This window comes from Biomphalaria glabrata, chromosome 17 (assembly GCF_947242115.1).
Source record: "Biomphalaria glabrata chromosome 17, xgBioGlab47.1, whole genome shotgun sequence".
NCBI classification, from domain to species: Eukaryota; Metazoa; Mollusca; class Gastropoda; family Planorbidae; genus Biomphalaria; species Biomphalaria glabrata.
The window spans coordinates 13281475-13303025 of NC_074727.1; the positions used below are offsets into that span (position 1 = coordinate 13281475).

Sequence of the window (21551 nt, forward strand, 5' to 3'; positions counted from 1 at the left end):
AAAAAAAAAAAAAAAAAAGATCTAGACTAGATCTATCTATTAATCTATATTTATCAGTTTATTCGTCTAATTTGGTTGATAAATTTGACAAGAGTACTGTTAGCAGGCTATAGCTTTATAATTCATAAGCTTAAGAATTAAGATACAAATTACAAATTTTTCATGTGTAAAACTACTAGACCCTATATAATAGTAGGGCCTAGATATATAGAATCTAGAGTAAGATATAGAATTATCTTTAAATTGCAGTCTAAATGTAGATATTGTGTAATAAACTATAAATATCAATATTTTATACTATCTCTAGCCCCCACCCCTTATGTTGTTTTTCAAAGGACAAACGATTTGTCACTGTTACGTATTCTTGACAATGTCTAAGCTATAATCTTTATTATAGATCTACTTATTACAGTTAAAGTCATTTTAATGTTATACACATTTCCTGTAGGTGGGAGTATAATTGTAATGTATGGCTACCTGTAGCCGAAATTGTAAAAAAAAAAAAGAATAAAGATCTTTAACTTCTTCTTATATGGCTCACATACAGACTTTAATATATCAATTAAAACCAATCTGTTTCGTAATGGCATACGTATAACTTTTAAGACCTCAATTTATCCCCCCCCCCCCCCTATATATCTGTGATGTCTTGAATACAAGAATGACAAGAAACGATACATGCCCTCTGAACCTAACTCCGATTGGTGAAAACGAGAAATGGGCGGAGTTCAGTCTAAACAAGATGCGTGCTGCGTCGGCTTGGGGAACAACACAGCGAGGAAATAGTAACACAAGACCTTGACCTTTTAAGCACAGTAGTCTCTACAATAGACAATCTGCCCTGTGGTTGGCTTCACGGCATGTTTACCACATACTAGAATTCTCGAGGCGATCAAGAAAATACATTATACTTAATGCCTGATTCATTCTAAACCCACAGGTGTAGTAATTTTTATATTAAATGTTCTTATATATCAAAATTTAGTATATCCTACTTGTATAGATAGTCTAGTCTCTAAACCTTAACGTTAGAATCTAGATCTATGGCAGACCAAATTTGGGAATGCCCAATTATTATGTTAATTTATTAAATAAATTGACTAACATATTTGCATTTTTTACATTTCAGATCTTCCAACATCATTTATGCCTTCTGTGCCACCTTACCAAAGAAATAGACACATGAAAGTCATTGCTTGAACTGTTGATTTCATGCATAAACCACATGAAAATTGTTTTAAGGGGAATCATTTATAAATCATAACCAAACTCTTCATTATAAGTAATTATACAATTTTAAAGCCTATCATTATCCCCACCATTAAAGGACAACTATTTAAATACTATCTTTGATTATTAAACATTTTTTTATCTTTGAGGAGGAAGAAAATTTACTTGCTGGGGCATTTTTTCATTCAACAATTTCTAAGTTACAAAGAGCTGGGCTTATTAAAATTTTGATTTATATTGCAAGTAAACTCAATGTTGTTAAATTGGAGATTTCCATAATAACCAACTGATCAGTACTTTTCAGCTACTTTATTATGGCTACCAGTACTTTGAATTCTCATATGTACTAGCTAGTTAAAACAAGTATGCTAGACATTTTTTTTAAATATGCCAATTTATCTTTGTATTAGAGTTAAAATTTCCAAAACATACCCTACTCCAGTGAGATTCCAAACTGAGCCCACTCTACATCTAAATTCACGTCTATGGAATCCTTACAACAGAGTGATTTCTGTCCTGTGATCTATGAAAAACTGAACCCACACAAGATTTTCTATGTCTTAAATTGTAACGTCAATCTTTAAACCATCTTTAAACATTTTAGATAGCATAATGCTCAACTTATTCCCAGTGTGGTTATGAACATTAAAGATCTATTACCAGCACAATAAATCTGTCACTGCCATTCTTCCTAGTAGTAATATCAGTAGGCCTATTAGTGCAGCTTTGCTCATTTCCGATCATACTGTGGGAAAATAGAAGTAGTAGTATCAATGAACTAGTAAAAAGAGGTAACGTACATATGTGGGCCAATAGATTATCATTTACCAATATTTGTTTAAAATTCTGTTAGACTAGTAGATATCAATTATTTTTAGGTTAACAACTCCCAGAATTTGGATTTACCATGGAATCTTAACAAGTAAAAATTATAAAGTAGACAATTAAAAACCTCTAAGAACAACAGCTAAAATTGGAAACTGCCTTTTACAGTCTGTACATTTCTAAATGGACTATTATTCAAAGCTTTTTATTAATTTTTTTAATAGCATAAAGATATATTTCAATTAGTTTGTGTAAAAATTGTTTTCAATATAATCAAAAAGCAAAATTAATTAGGCCTATAATTTTGGAAATTTATTTTTTTTTTTTAATTAAACATTTGTTAGCATTAAACGTGCCATGATGACTAAAATATGCAGTTTTCTATTTCAGACTAAAATGCATAGACGGTCAACTAATCTTCTTAAGCGAAGATCTAGTGGAGGTAATTTAATAAAAGTGAAATTTGTCTAGAATAGCACTAACTTGTTGTTATAAGGTTTGGTTTGTTTTCTTTTATTGACTTATGGGAAGCAATCTAGAAACAAACTCTTAATTCCCACACTATAGCAGCAGATACAAACCCCTTTATTTTCCGTTTACAAATTTGATTTTTTTAAAAATTCATTTATGAAATTGTAGATGTAAAAAAGAATTTTCTCAAGCTAAGCACAAAATTTAAACTGCATTCATAGAATTTGAAAAAAAAAACACTTTTTGTGTATAATGTTTCATGGATAAGCTCTAAGTAATTTAATCAGTAATCTATATTAGCTATTTATGTCATAAAAACAGTTATTAAATAAATTATATATCATTGTACAATATGTAGTTGGAAAATAAGACACACTTAATATTTTTTAATCATACTATCTATCCCATTTACACACATTTCACCTGTACTGTAGTCTGTTGAACCATTGGTGCACCACACACAATGTCAACCATCTTTCTCCATTCCTCTTCTCTTTTTTAGCTATATCATTAAGTCCTTTATCTCAAGTTTACATATTCATAGGCTAATATCAACACTTTCATATTAGATTCAAATAATCATCTTTAAAAAACGGCAGGTCATTGTTAACTGTTTATTTTATATGTTTTAAAATCTTTTCTCATCAGCTGGTAATCAAGGAAAAAATCAGGAGATGGGTGAAGGTCAGTGCTAAATTTCATCTAGAAATATTGTTTTTGCTGCTGATTTTGTCTTTTTCATCATTAAATGGCTTGTGTTAGATTTATGTTTTCCTTATAGATAGTAGTCATGCTTGAATGTTTTGGGAGATTTTAATATTCTCTTGAGGTCTCATGGCACCTCTCAGTTCTCAGATACTGGTACCTGTTAGAGAAGGTTAATGTGTCACTTTTAAATCTGTGACCCCATAACATCCTTATTGTTTCTTGCTTAACCATGCAGAATGTAAATCTGCTTTGCCTGCATAAAGGATTTTGTTTTGTTGCTTTCAGTAAGGAGGATTCAAATTTTTAACAACTTTCTTTTTTTTTTTTTTTTTTTTTTTTTTTTACTTATATAAGTTGGCAATTAATTTTTTTATTGAAATTTAAGGCTCTTCAGAATCTACCCTGCCAAGTAAAAATATCAGAACACGTCTTTCCACTGGAACTCTAATCATGACAGGAACGTCGACTGTGTCAACTGCTTCACAAGAAAATTTGCTAGCAGCATTGTCATCTAGCTCTAGTGCTTCTAGACTTCCTAAAAAGTTACAGGGAAATGGTTGGTTGTTTCTACATGGTTAATAATTTTAATATTTGCTCTTTCTAATTATTAGTCCACGCTGTTGAATTTTTTTTTTCTTATGCACTCAATTTTCTTTGATTACCATTAACAATTTTTGCATGTTTTATAGCTAGAAAAAGAAAAATTACAGAAAGTCAAGGTCATGATAGAGCAGCAAGTCTGCCTGAAATATCACCAAAACGAAAGAAAATTGGACGTAATGATGGTTCAGGGGAAGTATGTAACCATATACTATTTTAAAATTATTATTGTTTTTTTGTAGCAGGTATTGCTGGCTTTAAAATTGAGCTTTGATATGATTACTTAAAACTTCCAGATTTTTTAATCTATATTAATTTCTTTTGATATTACTATTTGTAACTAAGCAAAAAACTCTAATTGATTGATTGATTTTATTAGTAAATTTGGTATATAATGAGCTTTGACTGTTATTAAAACTGAATTGGTGTTTGAGATAAATTTGTAAAATAAAAAAAGGGCTGATTGAACCACAAATATTAAAATCAAATAACTCTTGTTTTCAGAAAAAAAAAACTTTATAAAACTAAATCCACACAAATTACGGCGAATGAAATACATGCTGTCTTCTTTGTCTACAATATCATAATTAGGTCATCACTCATGAAATTATTAAAAAAGTTCTGCACTGTTTAATCTAAAGAAATGTATGTAATAGGGTGTTCTTAGGGGAGAATCACATACTTGTAACGAGACTATATTCACAGCAGAGCTCCTCTGCGTCTTTAATCACAGGCCTATAAAAAGGTTTGGGATCATATTTGCTCAACTTTATTTGTTCAAACTTCAGTAAAAAAAACAATTGCTTTTAATTCTGTGTTTTCTAGAACAACAAAAATGATTATTTCTGTTGGGTGTGTCACAAAGAAGGCCAGCTGGTGTGCTGTGAACTTTGCCCTCGTGTCTATCACAGTAAATGCCTCAGTCATGAATATGTAAATGAAGAGGACTGGGTGTGCCCTGAGTGTGAGGTATCTTAGAATAAGAATTTTATTTTGCATCTTTTATTCTGCAATGTATTAAACCCATAACATACTGTGTATTAAGCCCATAACATACTGTGTATTCTGTGGCATTTTACGTCTCGAGAGACGATCTTTTCCCTTTGCAACTTCTTGTGTGACTAAAGAGGCCAATCCTTGATACACAGCTGTGATCACCAGGTGCCGTTGCATTTTCACCCTTCTTTCTGCTTCTGTTGTGTATGACATCTGCAATCCATGACCCTTCCTTTATGCTCTCTCTCCATGTGTATTAAACCCATGACATACTGTGTATTAAACCCATGACATACTGTGTATTAAACAAATGACATACTGCATATTAAACAAATGACATAGTGCGTATTAAGCCCATAACATAATGTCTTTTAAACCCATGACATACTGTGTATAAAGCCCATGACATACTGTGTATAAAGCCCATGACATACTGTGTATAAAGCCCATGACATACTGTGTATAAAGCCCATGACATACTGTGTATTAAGCCCATGACATACTGTGTATTAAGCCCATGACATACTGTGTATTAAGCCCACAATAATTTTAGATTGTTTATTAGAACTTGTACATCATATTCTGATGTATTAAACCACTTACTTATCAAGATAAAACCCATTATAAGACTGGCTATATTGTATGCTTTTAGAAACATGTATAACCTAGTCCTAATATCACTTGCATTCATCTTTTTTCATTCTGCAGACTGTTTGGGCTAGGTTATAATAATTTTATTTTAAGAAGCTTTTTTAGCGACCCCAGAAAGGGGAAAAGACGATATTAGTTTTGTGCGAAATGTCTGTCCGTCCGTCCCGTTTAGATCTCGTAAACTAGAAAAGATATTGAAAATCCGACAGCACAATATTTTAGGCCATTCAAAGTTCTGATGCAACGGCTACTTTTTTTTTTCTGAAAGCGAAAAATCTAATTTTTAAAATCAGTTATGCAAGCAGTTTTTTTAAAGAGAAAAAGCTAATTAGTATGCATTATAATTTAGACCTAAATTAACACGAATAGTAATCTTGTAAACGTCATTTTCTTGCACTTTTTTTTTTTATTGCGAAATGCTTTCTTTTTTTTTTTTTTTGAGCACTTGAATAAGAGATTGAGCCTTTTCAAAACAATTATATCAATTATAAGACTTCAGTTAGGCCAGGATAGGCGCGGTAAAGCGCTTGGCTTCCGAACCGGGGGCCCCGGGTTCGAATCCTGGTGAAGACTGGGATTTTCAACTTCGGAATCATTAGGCGCCTCTTAGTCCACCTAGCTCCAATGGGTACCTGATATTAGTTGGGGAAAAGTAAAGGCGGTTGGTCGTTGTGCTTGCTACATGACAACCTCGTTAATCGTAGGACACAAAAACAGATGAACTTTACATCATCTGCCCTATAGACCACAAGGTCTGAAAGGGGAACTAGATAGGCCAGGTTCACATCTAACTTTGCATTCACTTGCACCTATCCTTTGATCTGCTGTACCGTTAAGGCACTACACAAGATCTGTCAACCTTCTTTCTCCATTCTTATCTCTCATTTGTCTTTGATATAATTTCATTCGGATGTTCTTTCTGAAAATATTGAAGCCTGCCTGGGTGGACCACTTGGGGGGCCGATTTTGAGTTTGTGTTTCCACACAAACTGTCTTTGTAATCTTATTAAGTTTTGAAACACTGTATCCAATCAAATAAATAGCTTTTCCATTTATCAAACCTATTTACGTATACTAAATAACAATCAGTAAATTGTCTTGTAATGTTAAAACTCATAACACTAATTACACTGATGTATTAAACCTGTGCTTTTGTCTTGTAGAAAATTATGAGGGCAGAATGCACAGACACAAGATCTAAAACTATGTCCATCATATCACTGGACACACTGTGCACCCTGCTGAAATTTGCTCTGGAGAGGATGCGTTCTGTTGGGGTAAGTAACACTTTTCATCTTTGGGCTGTTTGTAATTAGGGTAAAATTTGTCTCTTTAGACTTTGGTCTGCAGGTTGCAGACCAGTAAAATGACTGGCTGTCATTTCCCAAATTGAGGTTGGGTATTTTTTTGAGATTATGAAAGACTTCAGGTATTGGATTTGAGGTCTTCGTCACACTTGTCCCGAGTTAAACTTTTGATATTTACCAATAAGAAGACAAAGTTCTGTTAGTTTGAAAACATAAGTCTGGGGTTGGATGTATAGATGAGAATCAAAGGCTGGGTTTTAGTTCTGTCATGTAATGGCTATATTTTAATTCTGTCATGTGAAGGCTGGGTTTAAGTTCTGTCACATAATGGCTGCATTTTAATTGTCACAAGAAGGCTGGGTTTTAGTTCTGTCACATCACAATTTAACAATTTTTAGTTAGTAATTTTATAAGATTATTCTAGTTTTTAAGAAATTCTTTGAGAAATTATTATGAGTACACATTTTATGTTCAAGATTTGTGATTTCTTTGTTTGTTTTCATTTGTCTAGTTCAGATTACTTGTTCATTTAGGCCAACTTGTTTATTGTGTTTGATTTAAAATTCAGTTCCGGTTTGATTTTTATTCTTAGTTGGGATTATAGCCTGTGTCTGCACTATCTACATGTTTAGATCAGATACTGTTAGTCTCTAGCCACTTAATCTATGGTGCGTTTTCAATCCTAACATTTGGAAAACCCTTCTGTAATTAAATTTTAGAGTAGTATTTATAAGCCTAAATAAGTACAATTATGTATATATTGAATAGGATTTTGTGTATTACTAGGCATCAACATTTGAGCATCCTGTAGACCCAGTACAGTTTCCAAACTATCAAGAATTTGTCTTCTACCCAATGAGTCTATCAATAATGGAAAAAGTAAGTGTAGTTTAGTTTGTAGCAGTTGCTCTATTAACTGTATGACCAGTGCCAGTTTAACTTTTCTATACCATAAGTCTTTAGATAATAGAAAAAGTAAGCATCTTCTTGTTTGTAGCAGCATTGATTTTCTAAACCATAAGTGGTCAGATAATGGAAAAAGTAAGCATTGTCTAGTTTGTAGCAGTTTTCTATATCATAAGTCTTTAGATAATAGAAAAAGTAAGCATGGTCTAGTTTGTAGCAGCATTAATTGTATGACCAATGCCATTTGATTTTCTAAACCATAAGTGGTCAGATAATGGAAAAAGTAAGCATTGTCTAGTTTGTAGCAGTTTTCTATATCATAAGTCTTTAGATAATAGAAAAAGTAAGCATGGTCTAGTTTGTAGCAGCATTAATTGTATGACCAATGCCATTTGATTTTCTAAACCATAAGTCATCAGATAATGGAAAAAGTAAGCATAGTCTAGTTTGTAGCGATTGCTTCATTAACTGTATGACCAATGCCATTGGATTTTCTATACCATTAAGTCTTTAGATAATGGAAAAAGGTGATGGGACCTTATGCATATGAGGAAAATGCTTTCCAATGAATTATATACTTTGGTTACCTTAGCTACATGATAGACTCCATGATCAATTTATACTGTTTATTATGCAGAACATCAGAAAAAAGGAATATGGCTGCACTGAATCCTTTTTGGCAGATGCTAAATGGATATATCACAATTCTGCTGTTTATAATGGATGTAAGTGTGTCATCTATACTAAAGAATATTTAGTTAAAGTTTGTCTTATTTTTTTTCTCATGGTATATAAATCATGAAATCATAAGTCAAACTTTGAAGTAACGTTTGTATTTTATAAGATTCATATAATCTTTATGGAACTAACTCCTAGTCTAGTAGCAATGGTGTTGTAGTTTGTAATTAGCCAGTTTCATTTAATTAAGTTTGTCTGTATTTGTTGCACCTGTTATTGTTTCAAATGATCTCTTTCATTTAATAATTTATATTTTTTTTAATGTAATTCTCCAGTTAACGCCAAAGTGACATCTGCTGCAAAGTCTTTGTTAAAAGTTTGTAAACATGAGGTATATAGAAATTACTTCAAATATTGATTTTAGTGCAAGCTCTTAAAATCATGTCAACATAATACATTTGTGCACATAGTTATTTGTTGTGTCCAAGTAGCCTGTTACTTCCCTTTGTGTTTCTGCAACTTATAAAACAGCACCTTCAAATGAGACTGAGAAACATTTTTGATTGCCTATCTGAAACTACTGAGTTTGTATCTTTTTTTTTTTTTTTTTTTGTATCATTCACATTTTTATGTCCCTGACTCATTTGGATAAGCATTATACTGCAAACAAAACTAAGAACTGATTGACCACACTTCTTCGCAAGACTGATTTTTTAATGATTCTACTCAGTTTGAGTCATGCTCTTTTTGCAACCTCTATCAATCGCATGTCTATTTAGGTCTAATTTTTTTTTCTTTACATGGGAGTTTTTGTCCAGTGTTTGATTTGATAAGTCAATAATTAGGTCCAGAAAAAAGCCAATCAAGGCCTCTTAGACTTTTAAATGACCTGGTCTTTCTTGGCGTTTTCTTGAACTTCTTGTTCAAAGATTTTATTTTATGCTTTTATCTACGTTTAGTGTTTTTTGAATCAAGTGATGTTTAAACTGTTTGTACAATACATTTTTGTGACTTATTTTTCTAGATGAATGAAATAGAGATTTGTCCAGATTGTTATTATCATTCTTGTGCTCAGGAAAACTCAGATTGGTTTTGTGAACCTTGTGTGAGTATTTTTTTTTTTTTTTCATTGTTTTTTTTTTAATTCAGCAGGTCTAAGAGATGTAGTAGGTAAATGTGTAGTTCAGAAATGAGGCAGGGTTTATTATTTCCTTAAACATTAGTGATCTGGTTGGTTAGTAAAAGTTTGATAATGTTTTTTTTTAATACTAATTTTGTACTAACAGATAAACCTAACAATTACATATCTACTGCATAGTAGCAAAAAAATGTTATTGAAATAAAATTATTTTACTAAAACTAAGGTTCTCTTTATTCACTATGATTTTAGTACAAGTTTTCTTTTAAAGACCATAAGACAAAATGGTTACCATTTCTTGAAAGTTGTATTTTTATATCTTTTACTTTCTTATATTAACCATGCACTGATACAAATAAAATATTGGCCTTACCAAATATTATAAAATTGACTATCAAGTAATTTTTATTATTCTAGTCCTATTTGTGCTAATCTTAAAATAGCCCTAGTCTATTTGGACTCGAAACTTAAGTTGCCTTAACACAGACTTGTTCATCTGGAATTGTCTGCAAGCCAAATGTACACACACACAAAGAAATTTTACATAATTGTGATAGTGTTAATATTCGCAAAGGTTACTTGCTTTGCCTACTAGTGATAACATTTTCGTAAGACTTGTTAATATTGGCAAAGCTTATTTGCTTTGCCAACTAATAGTAACAATTTCTTAAGACTTGTTAATATTGGCAAAGGTTACTTGCTTTGCCAACTAGTGATAACAATTTCTTAAGACTTGTCCTGTTAACATACTTCTTGAAAAACAAAATGTTTTGTCTTTTTTACAGCAAAATCCTCACCCACTTGTCTGGGCTAAATTAAAAGGATATCCATTTTGGCCAGCAAAGGTAAGTGAATATTATTAATTTATTATTCATTTAAATATCTTTACAATTTTGCAATGTATCGTTGCATTGTGCGTTGGCAACAAAAGTCATCTGTGCTTATTTTAATCTTTATGGAAAAAAGATGATCAAAAAGTGAACTTTTTTTTGTCATTAACCCTTAAAGTGCTGAGCTGTTTTACAATGAGTGCATACAAAATGGAATTACAATTATGATATTTAGAGGCTAAACTACCACACACATTTTAAGGGTTAAATTATAAAGTAGAAAAAGATGACTGTTAAAAAAAAAAAAATCAGGACCATGAATTTAAATTTCCAAAAAATAAGGTGTTGGCTAGAAATTACTTAGAAATTTTTTTTTCAGATATTTATGTAGGAAACCTGATTTTTTTTTTCCAGAAATAACTATTGTAACCTTACCTTGTGTAAAATCTTCTTTATTATTATAAATTTTGTTCTTCAAAAGTGAAAGGAAGTTGCTCAAAGAAGCTACCAAGAACTCAATATTTCATTTTCCCAGCATGAGTATCATTCTGTGGGACATCATCTAATAAAACTACAATTAGAATTACCCTCTTAGAGGAAACTGTGTTTCAAAATATTTAGCTCAAAGTCTTAGAATTAGATGAGATGAAATGATTACCTTGCCTATTTCATTTCTGCAGGTTTTGAGAGAATTAAATGGACAAATTGATGTCAGATTTTTTGGAGCTCATGACAGGTGACTCTCTACAGCTTGTTTTGTTGTTGTGGACTGATGAAAACATCATGATCAAATAAATTTACTAGTTTAAAAAAATATAATCTTATTTGAAATTAAAGTTGACAAATCTTGTAATGATAAAAAAAGGCCCCTTCTATTAAAGAAATTAATTACTTTGTGAACTTTTTAAAAAATATAGTCCCCACTATTGATAATTAGCATGACCACTAAATGGGTTTTTTAAATAGCTAAATACAAATTAAATGGTAGTATAATTTTATTGGTGCTGTCATCTACATACTTAATAATATTAAATTTCTGTGAAAATATAGACATATTAAGTGTAGCCCCTGGTTCTTGACCAGTACTTATGCAGTATAGACTTTATAATAACCTAGTGTGTTTGTAAATTTGTGAGCATCCTGTAACTAGTTTTTATACTGACACAATGTTACAGTCTAACAAAGGTTTTCTTTGATTTGTCTGCTCTTACCCTCAGATCCTGGGTGCCTGTTACCTCCTGCTTTATGTTGTCCAAAACCTATCCTGTAATGATGAAGAAGGGCAGGATTGGTATGGACACTGCCATGAAAGAATTGAGCCTACATGTTAAGAAGTTAAAGTAAGTTGACTTTTGTTAGTCTAGATCTTTGTACAGACTTTTCTTTGTTAAGCCCTGCTGAATACTTTAAATATGAGAGTTTCCTCTTTTCAATGTAAGGATTGATTGCTTGTAATTTTTATGGCTTGTGTTATTGCCATTATTGTATACACACACACACATGTATATTCTTTACTTTTTTTTTTAAAGGGAACAGTTTGGCTCCTTTGATTATGCACCACTGCGAACAGAATACAACAGCAGCAGCACATGTATCGAATCAACAACTAACACAACAACCACCACCACACCAGAGAAATCTGATGTCAAGATCAAAGTGGCTTTGAGACCAAAGGTAGTTTTTTTATGCCTTAATTTGTATTTGATTCTTGTCTGCACCTGTGAACATTATTTTATTTGAATACTACTTGAATACTACTTGAATACTACTGAAGAAAATTACTGAAGAAAATGTTTTCTGAAACTGAACTAGAAATGTTTTTTTTAATTTAGTTTTTTTTTACTTTTATTTTTTTAATCAGTTCAGATCTTGCTGAGTAAAAACCATTAATTTCAGGGTTAGAAATTTAGTAGCCAAATAGGGTTTTTAAAGTGAAGGTTATTATGGCTACTTGAAAATGAAAGTTATTTCTTATGCTTAGACTATTACATGCAAGTATTTTTTTTTCTTTTTAACTTTAACAATATTCGGCAAGATCAGCACTTCAATCATTCGGTTCATTTTTTTTTAAAAGTTAAAAACTAGATCACTTTTAGATGAAATGTTTGGTTGAGAAGAAGCTGTTTGTATTGTAATTATGGTATTTTTTGTGTATTTTTTGTTCTGCACCTCAGAATTAACTCTTTCTACATTATTACCCCTTAATCCTCTGTCTTATAGTTCATTTTAAATGTAATGTATTTAGGGCAAGTTAATTTTGTTTTTGATGGTCACTCTACTAGGTCATTGAGGGGCAATCAGCTGTCAGTAAGACAGCCATGGCACTGAAGACTAAATATAACACCATCTCCTCCAAAAAGGGAGGTCAACCTCATGTAGCTAGTGCTAGTAAAGCATCTAGTTCTGGACCTTCACAAAGACAAGTAAGTATGTAAAGAACTAAACAAATTCAAAGGTTCTTTTTTAATAATAATAATGATCTTTATTATCCATGAGAAAATTAGTTTTACAATTGTGCCGTACTCACAACAACATATTATTAGAGCATTAGAACATTTTATAGGATAGCACACAAAATGTATGTTCATACCACAGTTTCTCTTAAACATTAAATGTGAAATTTACAACTGTAAGCTACATGTTGTTTAATGATTTAATTGCCAAAGGAACAAAAGAGTTCTTGTGTCTATTTGTTTTTGTGAACTGTGTCCCACATCTCATTTGTGATGTTTAAATGTTAAAATCCTGAATCAGAAAGTGTTGGTTTTTTTTATGTTTAAAATAGGTGTCCAATTGCAGTTTGTTTGTAGCCAATGATCTTACTAGCAGCTTTTAGGATTTTATCAAGTTTATTTTGTTGACCACATCATGTTCAATAAATCTTAAGGCTCAAACAAAGAAAGTTCTTGATATTTATTGTCAATTTCTTTCCTCTTGTATTCAAACAAGAACAGGAAAAGATAAAAATAGAATAAAACCAATTAAAAGCAATAACGTCTATAGTATTTGAGGTCTAAGTGTGATTGACTGTTCAAAACCAAAGGACATCTTTTTCATGTTACTTTTTTATGCTAAACAACAACTATAAATAAACTCATACTCAAACATGACATGTAGCATACAACAGCAGAAGAATATGGAGAAATTAAGGTGAAGTATAGATAATCTCCAACAAGGATTAAGCCACAGATCTCTGGCCCAGCCACATTGCTTAGTAAAAAAGTGGGTTTAACAGATAACTTGACTGACTTGAAAGGTTCTATTTTGGGACCAGGATGATTAAGTCAGATGTTAACTTTCTACCTGGGCCACTATTAGGCAATGAAGCTGGGTCTGAAATCTGTTTTTCTAGTGTTGAGAAATTGTAATGGGAAATTATCTATAAGGGTTTACCTAATAGGTATTTGGTAAAACAAGTTATAGACCAACTAACCACTCTTTCTCTCAAACTAGGACTATCTGGTTTCTGCAGGTGGAAATTTTCTACTTAAGTAAAACACTGGATGGTGCTCTTTCATCAATGTTTGTCTGTAGTTTTGACTTGTAGTTTATTTTGTATTCTAGGTGTTCTATTTACGACCAATGCCTAAAGGAGTTTTTCTGCTTAGTGAGAAAGCCTTGGACAGTGTACCTGCCACATCAGCAAAACAACCCAATCCCAATTTGCCAGGCAAGTTGTTTATTTGAACCCCTTGCATTCCCTAAGTCAATGAAAAGAATAATAAAGACGTTTCATTAGTTTGGCTTCAATCTGAAGACACTTAAAGAAAACTGTAGATATTTCAAACATGGTTAATTTTGAATCAACTTAATGATAAGTATGTGTTTTGTGCGTAGTTCATTAAGGATGAAAAATGTATTTATCTTGAGTTTCTTTCCTTATATCATTATTAAAAAATAATATAATAATAAATATTTCAATCCTAAAGACTTTCTATATGAAATACTTACTTTGAATATGTATTCCATTTTTCAAAGTCACTTGACAAAATTTTAAATTATTTTCAAGTTACACTTCTCTGAAAATCTTAATTATCTAGAAGAAAATATTTATAGTCCACTCTTATTAGAAATTGATAAATGATTGTAAAGATGAATGGGCATATTGTTGGGCTCGTATTACTAAGTATAATTGTAATAGTTTTTGGTGTTATTCTAGTATTTTTTTAAATCTTCGTATTATATATTTTCTACAGGTTTAATATATTGTCACTAGATAGAATGATACTGCATCATTTAGTACAAAGGATATTAGTTATTAGATGTTTTACCTGAGCATTTAGCTCCAGCTTTTTTTTATATACTAGTGATTCTCATTGGAAAGTACAAACTGTTGATTGTATTGGCTGCATCCTGGACCTTTAAAATAAAATTCTTAATCTAGTTATCCCCAAAGTCCTTTAGGTATTTAAAAAAAAAGCAACTTTTTTTTATATGTTTAAGTCACTTTTTTTTAGCAACACAAACTATAAAAAAAGTGTTTCTGTTTGTCATTTTAAGAAAACTTCTCACTGTTTTCATTTTTCAGAGCTTCAACTTATTCCCTCTCTGGGAATAAACAAAGAAAAAACTGCTCAAAAGAGAAAGTCCACATCTATCTTAGAAACTAAAACTGAACAGCCAAGTCACAAAACTCAACTGATTTATGAAGAGAATCAAGAAAAGAAAACTCCTGAGGCTGAAATAGTGGCACGCTTAGATGATGCGAACATAGAAAAGGTGGCAGGCGATCAGCTTGGGAATGTGCCAGCAGAGGTCAGCACAGTTCAAGTTGAAGGTAGCAGGGAAAAGGTTCAAAGGGTTGCTCCAGACAAACCAGCAGATGTCAACAGTGGTGAGGAAGATGTCAACAGAGGTCAGGAAGAACCTGCTCCTGCTAAAAGTAAAGCTAGCAGTGAAAAAGTTTGTCCTGACAAGCCAGGGGAGATCAGCAAAGATCAGGAGGAAGCAACACCATCTAAAAAGAAAGTTGCACAGGAAGTTGTTACAAGTCTTAGTCCAGAGAAAGTGATCTTGCAACTGCCATCACTATCACTTCTCCCTGCAACCTGCACTTCTCCTAGCAGTTCTATTGCTACTGGTGCTGATGTACCTTCAAACAATACAAATACAAAAAGCAGCATTGCTGAACCCTCTGAACCAATTGCTGAGCCTAAATCTACTAGCCTAGAACCTAAGGACTTGGATGTGCCGGAAGCGGCATGCACAACACCCAAAGGTGCTGATACAGTGATACAAACAAACATTGTGACACAGAGCACTACACTTGACAGCCCATGTCTCTCTAAAGATCTTCAAACTTCCCCTGAGAATGTTACTCTCTCCAAAAGTTCTCCTGCTGACCCTGACTCTGCAGACACAACTGTGAGAGTCAGTCCAGGGCTGAGATATAAAGAAAGTCTGGAGAGGGTTATTGAAACTTGTAAAGCCAAGCTAGGACTTGATGATGAGACGCCTGTAGATGACTTGGCTGACGATGTTCTGAGTGATGAAGACTGTGATAGACTTGGTGGGGACGACAGTGATTCTGTTATGCTTATTGATGAAGCTTGTGATCCCACGGAGAGAAAAGAACAGTCAAACAGGTCATCACCTCTTACTCTAGAGAAAGATAAACCTGTACCGAATGATTCCTTACATCAAGCATGTATGCAAGGCAATACTTCAAACATTGATAAGTGTTCTGGTTCAGACAATAACAGCACAAGTAATGATTTGAGTATGTCAGATAAAGACAAGGTCAAAGATCTGACTGAAACAGTGTGCAGTGAAAAAATAGTTAGTGTTACAGATAGTCCTGTATTGGAAAATCTGATCCAGTCCAGTGAAAAAGAACATGCTACTTCAAATAAAGAAAACATCTCTTCAAATAAACAACAAGGGAATGAAGGCGAGGAAGTCACTAAAGTTGTTGATGGCAGTGTTACAGAGAATGATACATCCCCCAATCTGAAACTTGTTGGCGACCTTAAGTGTTCTCAAGATGATTCTCGAGATTCAGATCAAAACCTCCTAGAGGTGCCACAGATTATCACTGTTGAAAACACCAGTGATGAAGAGGATACTATCACTGATGAGGAGAATGAGCTGGTTCTGGACATGGACATGGATTGTGACGAGGCCAAAAACAATGATGATAATGTTGGCCTTGAAGTTGATGATTCTGAAGAGAACCAGGTCGAGCCAATAAGTACCTCAGAAAAGAAACAAACAGAATCCAAATTGATGCTCACTACACTTGGACAGAGTCTCCTTTCTGCAAGAGCAGCATCCAGAAAGATGAGCCTTCAGCCAAATGTCTCTGGCAAATCTAACAGTTTGTCTCATCTAGAGACTCCAAGTGAGGTAACTGTTGGAGCTCTCAGTAGTGAAACAGTAAAAACACAGTCCCATGACAGCGAACTGGCAACAGCATTTAGTCAGCTTCCAGTGCCGATGCAGCCCCTTAGTGAAAGCACAGTTAGCATACTTAGTAGAACTATGTCCTCTAATGTGTCACACAAGAGCCCATCTACTAATCTACTCAGTACATCGAATGAGCTAACAATGTCATCAAAAAAGCTCAGTGCTATGGTGGCAGACAGCATTTCAACAGCTAGAACTTTACACTTGGTGAGTCACAATAATAGAAATCCACTGATGATATCAACCTGTCCAAGTGTCGACACCACTACAGTTCATGCTGCTACTGCCATACATAGCCCTACCTCTAGTACAGTTTCTGCCACAGCATATGACAAACTTGTGACTAAATCAACTGGCATTGCCAGTGTGACCCACAGCTCTGCAGAAGTTATTCTGAAAGATAACCCCTGTGCTGCTGTCCTAACTAATGTAGATAAGCAGCAAGTGATACTGCCTTCTGGACAAAATGCTCAAGACTCAATAACTATTCCTATCCAAACTACAGCGGAATCACAGACACAATCAGAAACATCAGATACACAAAGGAATTCTATGGAAAGGTAATACAAATGGTTTAGGCATGTGAGCTCAATTTTTTACATCTAAAATGTTAAATAATCAATGAAATATCAACATTAACACATCTTATTCTTTGCATTCATTGTGGAACTAGACTCTTAACCAGCACACTCCACTCTCCAAGTCCCTTGCCAAAGTTTTTAATTCTTTCCAAGTTAACTTCTGTGAGGACCTATTTAGTTATCCAGAAGAAAAACTTTTGTACTGATCCTTCCAGTTTTTAGTACATTAAATATACAGCTGGAACTTGCGCTATTGCATTTCTGCTGTAAATGTGAATGCGTAGTACCTAATTTAATCATGTGATCTGGCTTTCATGCTTACTTTCAGAGCTTCAACTTATTTCATCTCTGGAAATAAACATTGAAAAAGTTCTCTCTGACATTTGTAATTATGTGGTATGCAGTCAAGTCAATCTCATCAAGACCTGACCTATCCTGTGCTCAACTTCCTGCAAAGCAGCAGTTCTGATTTTCGTCTACCCCGGGTATTTTATTTCCTTGGTACCCACCATATCTGGAGGACATTCCCCAATCTGCCACCTGGGGAGGTGCTTGATGGGAAATCAAAAACTTCACAAGATTTATTGCCCATCTCTTGATAAATCCAAAACTCAAAGCAACCTTGTCTATAAACATAAATTGACAAATGTAATTTAAAAAATTAAAAGTTAATTAATTAAAAGTAACCATGAAATTAGCAATAAAATGTGTTGACTGAAATAATTTTTTTTATTATTCTGTATTTGCAGTGATTCCCCTGACACTGAAATAGGACCCAGTCTTTCACAAACACTTCGTCAGTTGCTTAATAAAAAAACGTCAACGGTAAGATTACCATAAAATAGCCAGTGCGTCTGGTTACATTAATGATGCTGAAGAAAGGAATGAAATAAAATCTTATTAGGGTCAAGAAAAAGACAAACAAAAATTTTATTCAAGTTAATTTACATATTCTAGTGTATTGATTTTTGTCTTTTTTAAATAAATATATTATTTTAAAAAAGACAAACTATACTTTGTAGTTTAATAAGTGTTTTGTCATTGCCATAAAATGATAGTTCCTGTGTCATAGACATGAAGGTCTTTCAATAACAGTTTTTTTTTCTGCCCACAGATAGAGAAACTGCTAATGCAGGAGATGACTTCTCTTATGAAAGAGGCTGATGATATTGTGAACAGCGTGAGTCTATTTATCAATATTTACATCATGATATGTGGCATTGCTGTTATAATTGTACAGTATCATATTTTTTTATATTTTTACTTACTCAATCCTTAGGTGGATCCTAAGAATTTAGCCACAGAAAGACAGAAGAATCTTTATGAAAAAAAATTATCTGATGCCATCCAAAACTCCAGTAAGAAGATTTTTAAAAATCTAGAATGAATACATTAATAATGCTATAGTTACTATTATTGTTATTACAATTTGTATTAAGTGCATCTCCATTTTACATCCCCCCTGCAAAGTGATCTCAGGTACTCTTTTTTTTTTTTTTATGAATGTTTTAGTTTGTTGTTTTTTTTATATTACTTTTGTATAGCCCAACTTTCCTTCTACTAACATGCTCAATGCACTCTGGTTCAATCTCTTTTGTAGACCCATGGGGGAGGGGGTATCTGGGAAGATGATTCTGTGCAGCCTTTAGGGGCTCAGCAAACACAACTGGAGTCAGGATTCGAACTCGAGCCCCCTTGATAGGCAACCAAACAACGAAACTTGAGTTGAATCTTGCCTTTTAAAAAAATTCTTAGTCTTTATCTGGACTTGAACTTAGCTGTTTTATGTACGTAGCCAAATGCTACTTAGCCACCCATCCAGGAACATAGGCTACAACTACTATTGAAATCTTATCTTATATAATACAGACGTTACTTCAAAAAAGAAGATAAAAGTAACCATTAACTATATAGGGGACTTGAGTTTGTATCCTGACTCAAGTTGAGTTGTGTTTGCTAAACACAGAAAATCTCCTAGATACCCCCACATAAAATGGACCCTGGCACACGGAAGTACTATTAATTTCAAAAATGACCTACTAACAGAAATAAAGGAAAGAATAGCAGCAGGCAACAGGGCTTTTTATAGCACCCACCATTTACTTAAGAGCAAAACGATTTCAAGGAAAACCAAGAAAATAATATACAAAACTATAATAAGACCAGCAGCAATGTATGGAAGTGAGACCTGGACACTGACAAAGACATCTGAAAATTTACTTAACACTTGGGAAAGAAAAATTCTTAGGAAAATCTATGGTGCCATACAGGATGAAACAGGGTGGAGGACACGCACTAACCATGAGTTATATCAATTATATGAAGACCCACCAATAGTGAACGAAATAAAAAAGAACAGACTACGTTTGGCAGGTCACCTTGAAAGAATGTCAGACAACAGAGGGGCGAAAATCGTATACAGGCAAAAACCAAAAGGCAGGCGACCCAAAGGCAGACCCCGAATGCGATGGATAGATGACGTGGAAGCAGATCTGAAGCAGCTTGGGGTTAGGGCGTGGAGACGAAAGGCCCAGGAGAGATCTGAATGGAAGGAAGTGTTAAAGCAGGCCAGAGCCCTCCATGGGCTGTAGCGCGCCACTGGGATGGATGGATGGATGGCACACGGAGCATGCTTAGCATGAAAGATGCAATGTACAAAAGTTATTCAATAAGACATTAATAGCTGAAACCAATTGTCAAAACTACATCAATTTGTGGTCTGGTCAAGCGGTTTGCGCTCTGGACTGTCATTATGATTTATCGATGGTCCCGGGTTCAAACCCTGCCCGCTCCCATCCCCCGTCATCCTGCGGGAGGTTTGGACTAGGAAGTAAACTATCTTCAACTCTGAAGGAACATCCGAAACATGTAAAACATTTTACAACAAAAAACAAACAAATGTAATTATTAGACTTTTAAAAAGGATAAGAATACAAATGTTATGGAGTTCATCTGGCTTAGGGCTAGTTCAAATCATGATTATGGTTTGATTGCTTCATGATTTCATTTTTTAAAAATCATCAACAATTTATTTGGAAGTTTCTTCACTTTCTTTCAGAGATCACATTAAAAGAAGCCCTGGAAAGCCATAAATTGGAGAAAAATATTCTAGTCTCGAGTTTAAAAGAACAATTTACTGCTGAAATGGAAAAGGTCATAAGTCAGACAAAGAAAAAACAATGGGTATGTGTTGTCACCTTGTTAGTTTATTTTGATTTTGAAGAAAAGATAATATCATGTGTGGCCATAGTTTGTACCAGTACTTATAAGTAGAATAAATAAATATTAGTTGTTGGATTTTCTCTTTAAGTAGGTTTAAAGTTTTGACAATGTTATCAATCATAGACTTTTGATGTCCGGAAAGTAGAATCCTATGTTTCAGATTTGAATACCTGTCCAAAATCTTTTTTTTCTCCCAAGGGAATAAATGTTTTCTTTAGTCTGCCCAACTCTGATGAATACCTGACAGCCTTAAGTGTGGTTAGTGACTTGAGCGCATGTCCATATGATAATGGAATTTTTTTTTTTACTAAGCACTGTTGTGTGAACTGTGACCTCTAAGCTCACACAGATACTTCTTCTTCTTCTAGCCAGCTTTATTGCTGCTGAGCTGTGAGCTCTTTTGCAGACTGTGCCAAGGAAAAAAGTGTGCTGTTTTCTTCAGTTGTTCAGCACTGCCTTACAGGGTGTTGGTTATGTTGGGCTGTAGTGGAAGTAGGGTCTGCCTAAGGTGGATTAGGGAGAGGCATTCAAAGAGGATATGGTTTATGGTTTCAAAGTGGTGGGCGCAGTGTCTGCAAAGGGGGAGTTGTGTGGGATTTATTTTGTTCAGGTGGTAATTTAATAGTGGTGTGTGTCCAGTTCTTAGTTGGAAAATTGTAGATTGTTCTTTGCGGGGGAGAAAGTTAATACTGTCCAGTTTGTTAGGCGTAGTCATTTCTTTGTACATGGTTCTGCCTGTGTTTCCTGATGCCCATTGTGATTGTTGACTAACATAAACCTTAGGGTGAGGTAGTTAACAGGTCTATCTGGTTCACACAGATACAAATAGATTCCTGACCTCATCTCAAGAAAGTATAGACAGTTTTTTGCTGGTCACAGAACACGTCTAAGCTATGGAAAAGGGTTCATTCAATTCAACCGTTTAGTTGTTAAAACACTTGGTTTTTGTACCAGACAGTTTACATTTGGAAACTGTCGACCTCAGGACTTGGTTAACTTGTTA

The 21551-nt window shown here is 33.6% G+C and overlaps 1 protein-coding gene across 2 annotated transcripts in view; it reads left to right on the forward strand.

Moving 5' to 3' along the window:
* Nucleotides 1-70: 70 nt before the first annotated feature.
* LOC106055559 (MYND-type zinc finger-containing chromatin reader ZMYND8-like) overlaps nucleotides 71-21551 on the forward strand; it is a 28941-nt gene continuing 7460 nt past the window's right edge. Inside the window, exons 1-24 of one of the 2 annotated variants that reach the window (XM_056015605.1) lie at nucleotides 71-219; nucleotides 661-940; nucleotides 1130-1282; nucleotides 2446-2497; nucleotides 3175-3210; nucleotides 3620-3790; nucleotides 3924-4030; nucleotides 4660-4803; nucleotides 6645-6758; nucleotides 7575-7667; nucleotides 8332-8419; nucleotides 8708-8763; nucleotides 9397-9477; nucleotides 10296-10355; nucleotides 11021-11076; nucleotides 11558-11680; nucleotides 11870-12014; nucleotides 12623-12763; nucleotides 13905-14010; nucleotides 14869-17305; nucleotides 18076-18151; nucleotides 18441-18506; nucleotides 18606-18684; nucleotides 20385-20509. In XM_056015605.1, coding sequence (XP_055871580.1) covers nucleotides 2452-2497; nucleotides 3175-3210; nucleotides 3620-3790; nucleotides 3924-4030; nucleotides 4660-4803; nucleotides 6645-6758; nucleotides 7575-7667; nucleotides 8332-8419; nucleotides 8708-8763; nucleotides 9397-9477; nucleotides 10296-10355; nucleotides 11021-11076; nucleotides 11558-11680; nucleotides 11870-12014; nucleotides 12623-12763; nucleotides 13905-14010; nucleotides 14869-17305; nucleotides 18076-18151; nucleotides 18441-18506; nucleotides 18606-18684; nucleotides 20385-20509 — 4350 coding nt within the window. In that variant the 5' untranslated portion in view covers nucleotides 71-219; nucleotides 661-940; nucleotides 1130-1282; nucleotides 2446-2451. Of the gene's footprint in view, nucleotides 220-641; nucleotides 941-1129; nucleotides 1283-2432; nucleotides 2498-3174; nucleotides 3211-3619; nucleotides 3791-3923; nucleotides 4031-4659; nucleotides 4804-6644; nucleotides 6759-7574; nucleotides 7668-8331; nucleotides 8420-8707; nucleotides 8764-9396; nucleotides 9478-10295; nucleotides 10356-11020; nucleotides 11077-11557; nucleotides 11681-11869; nucleotides 12015-12622; nucleotides 12764-13904; nucleotides 14011-14868; nucleotides 17306-18075; nucleotides 18152-18440; nucleotides 18507-18605; nucleotides 18685-20384; nucleotides 20510-21551 lie in introns of those variants that run through there. The other variant, XM_056015606.1, reaches the window with a different exon arrangement.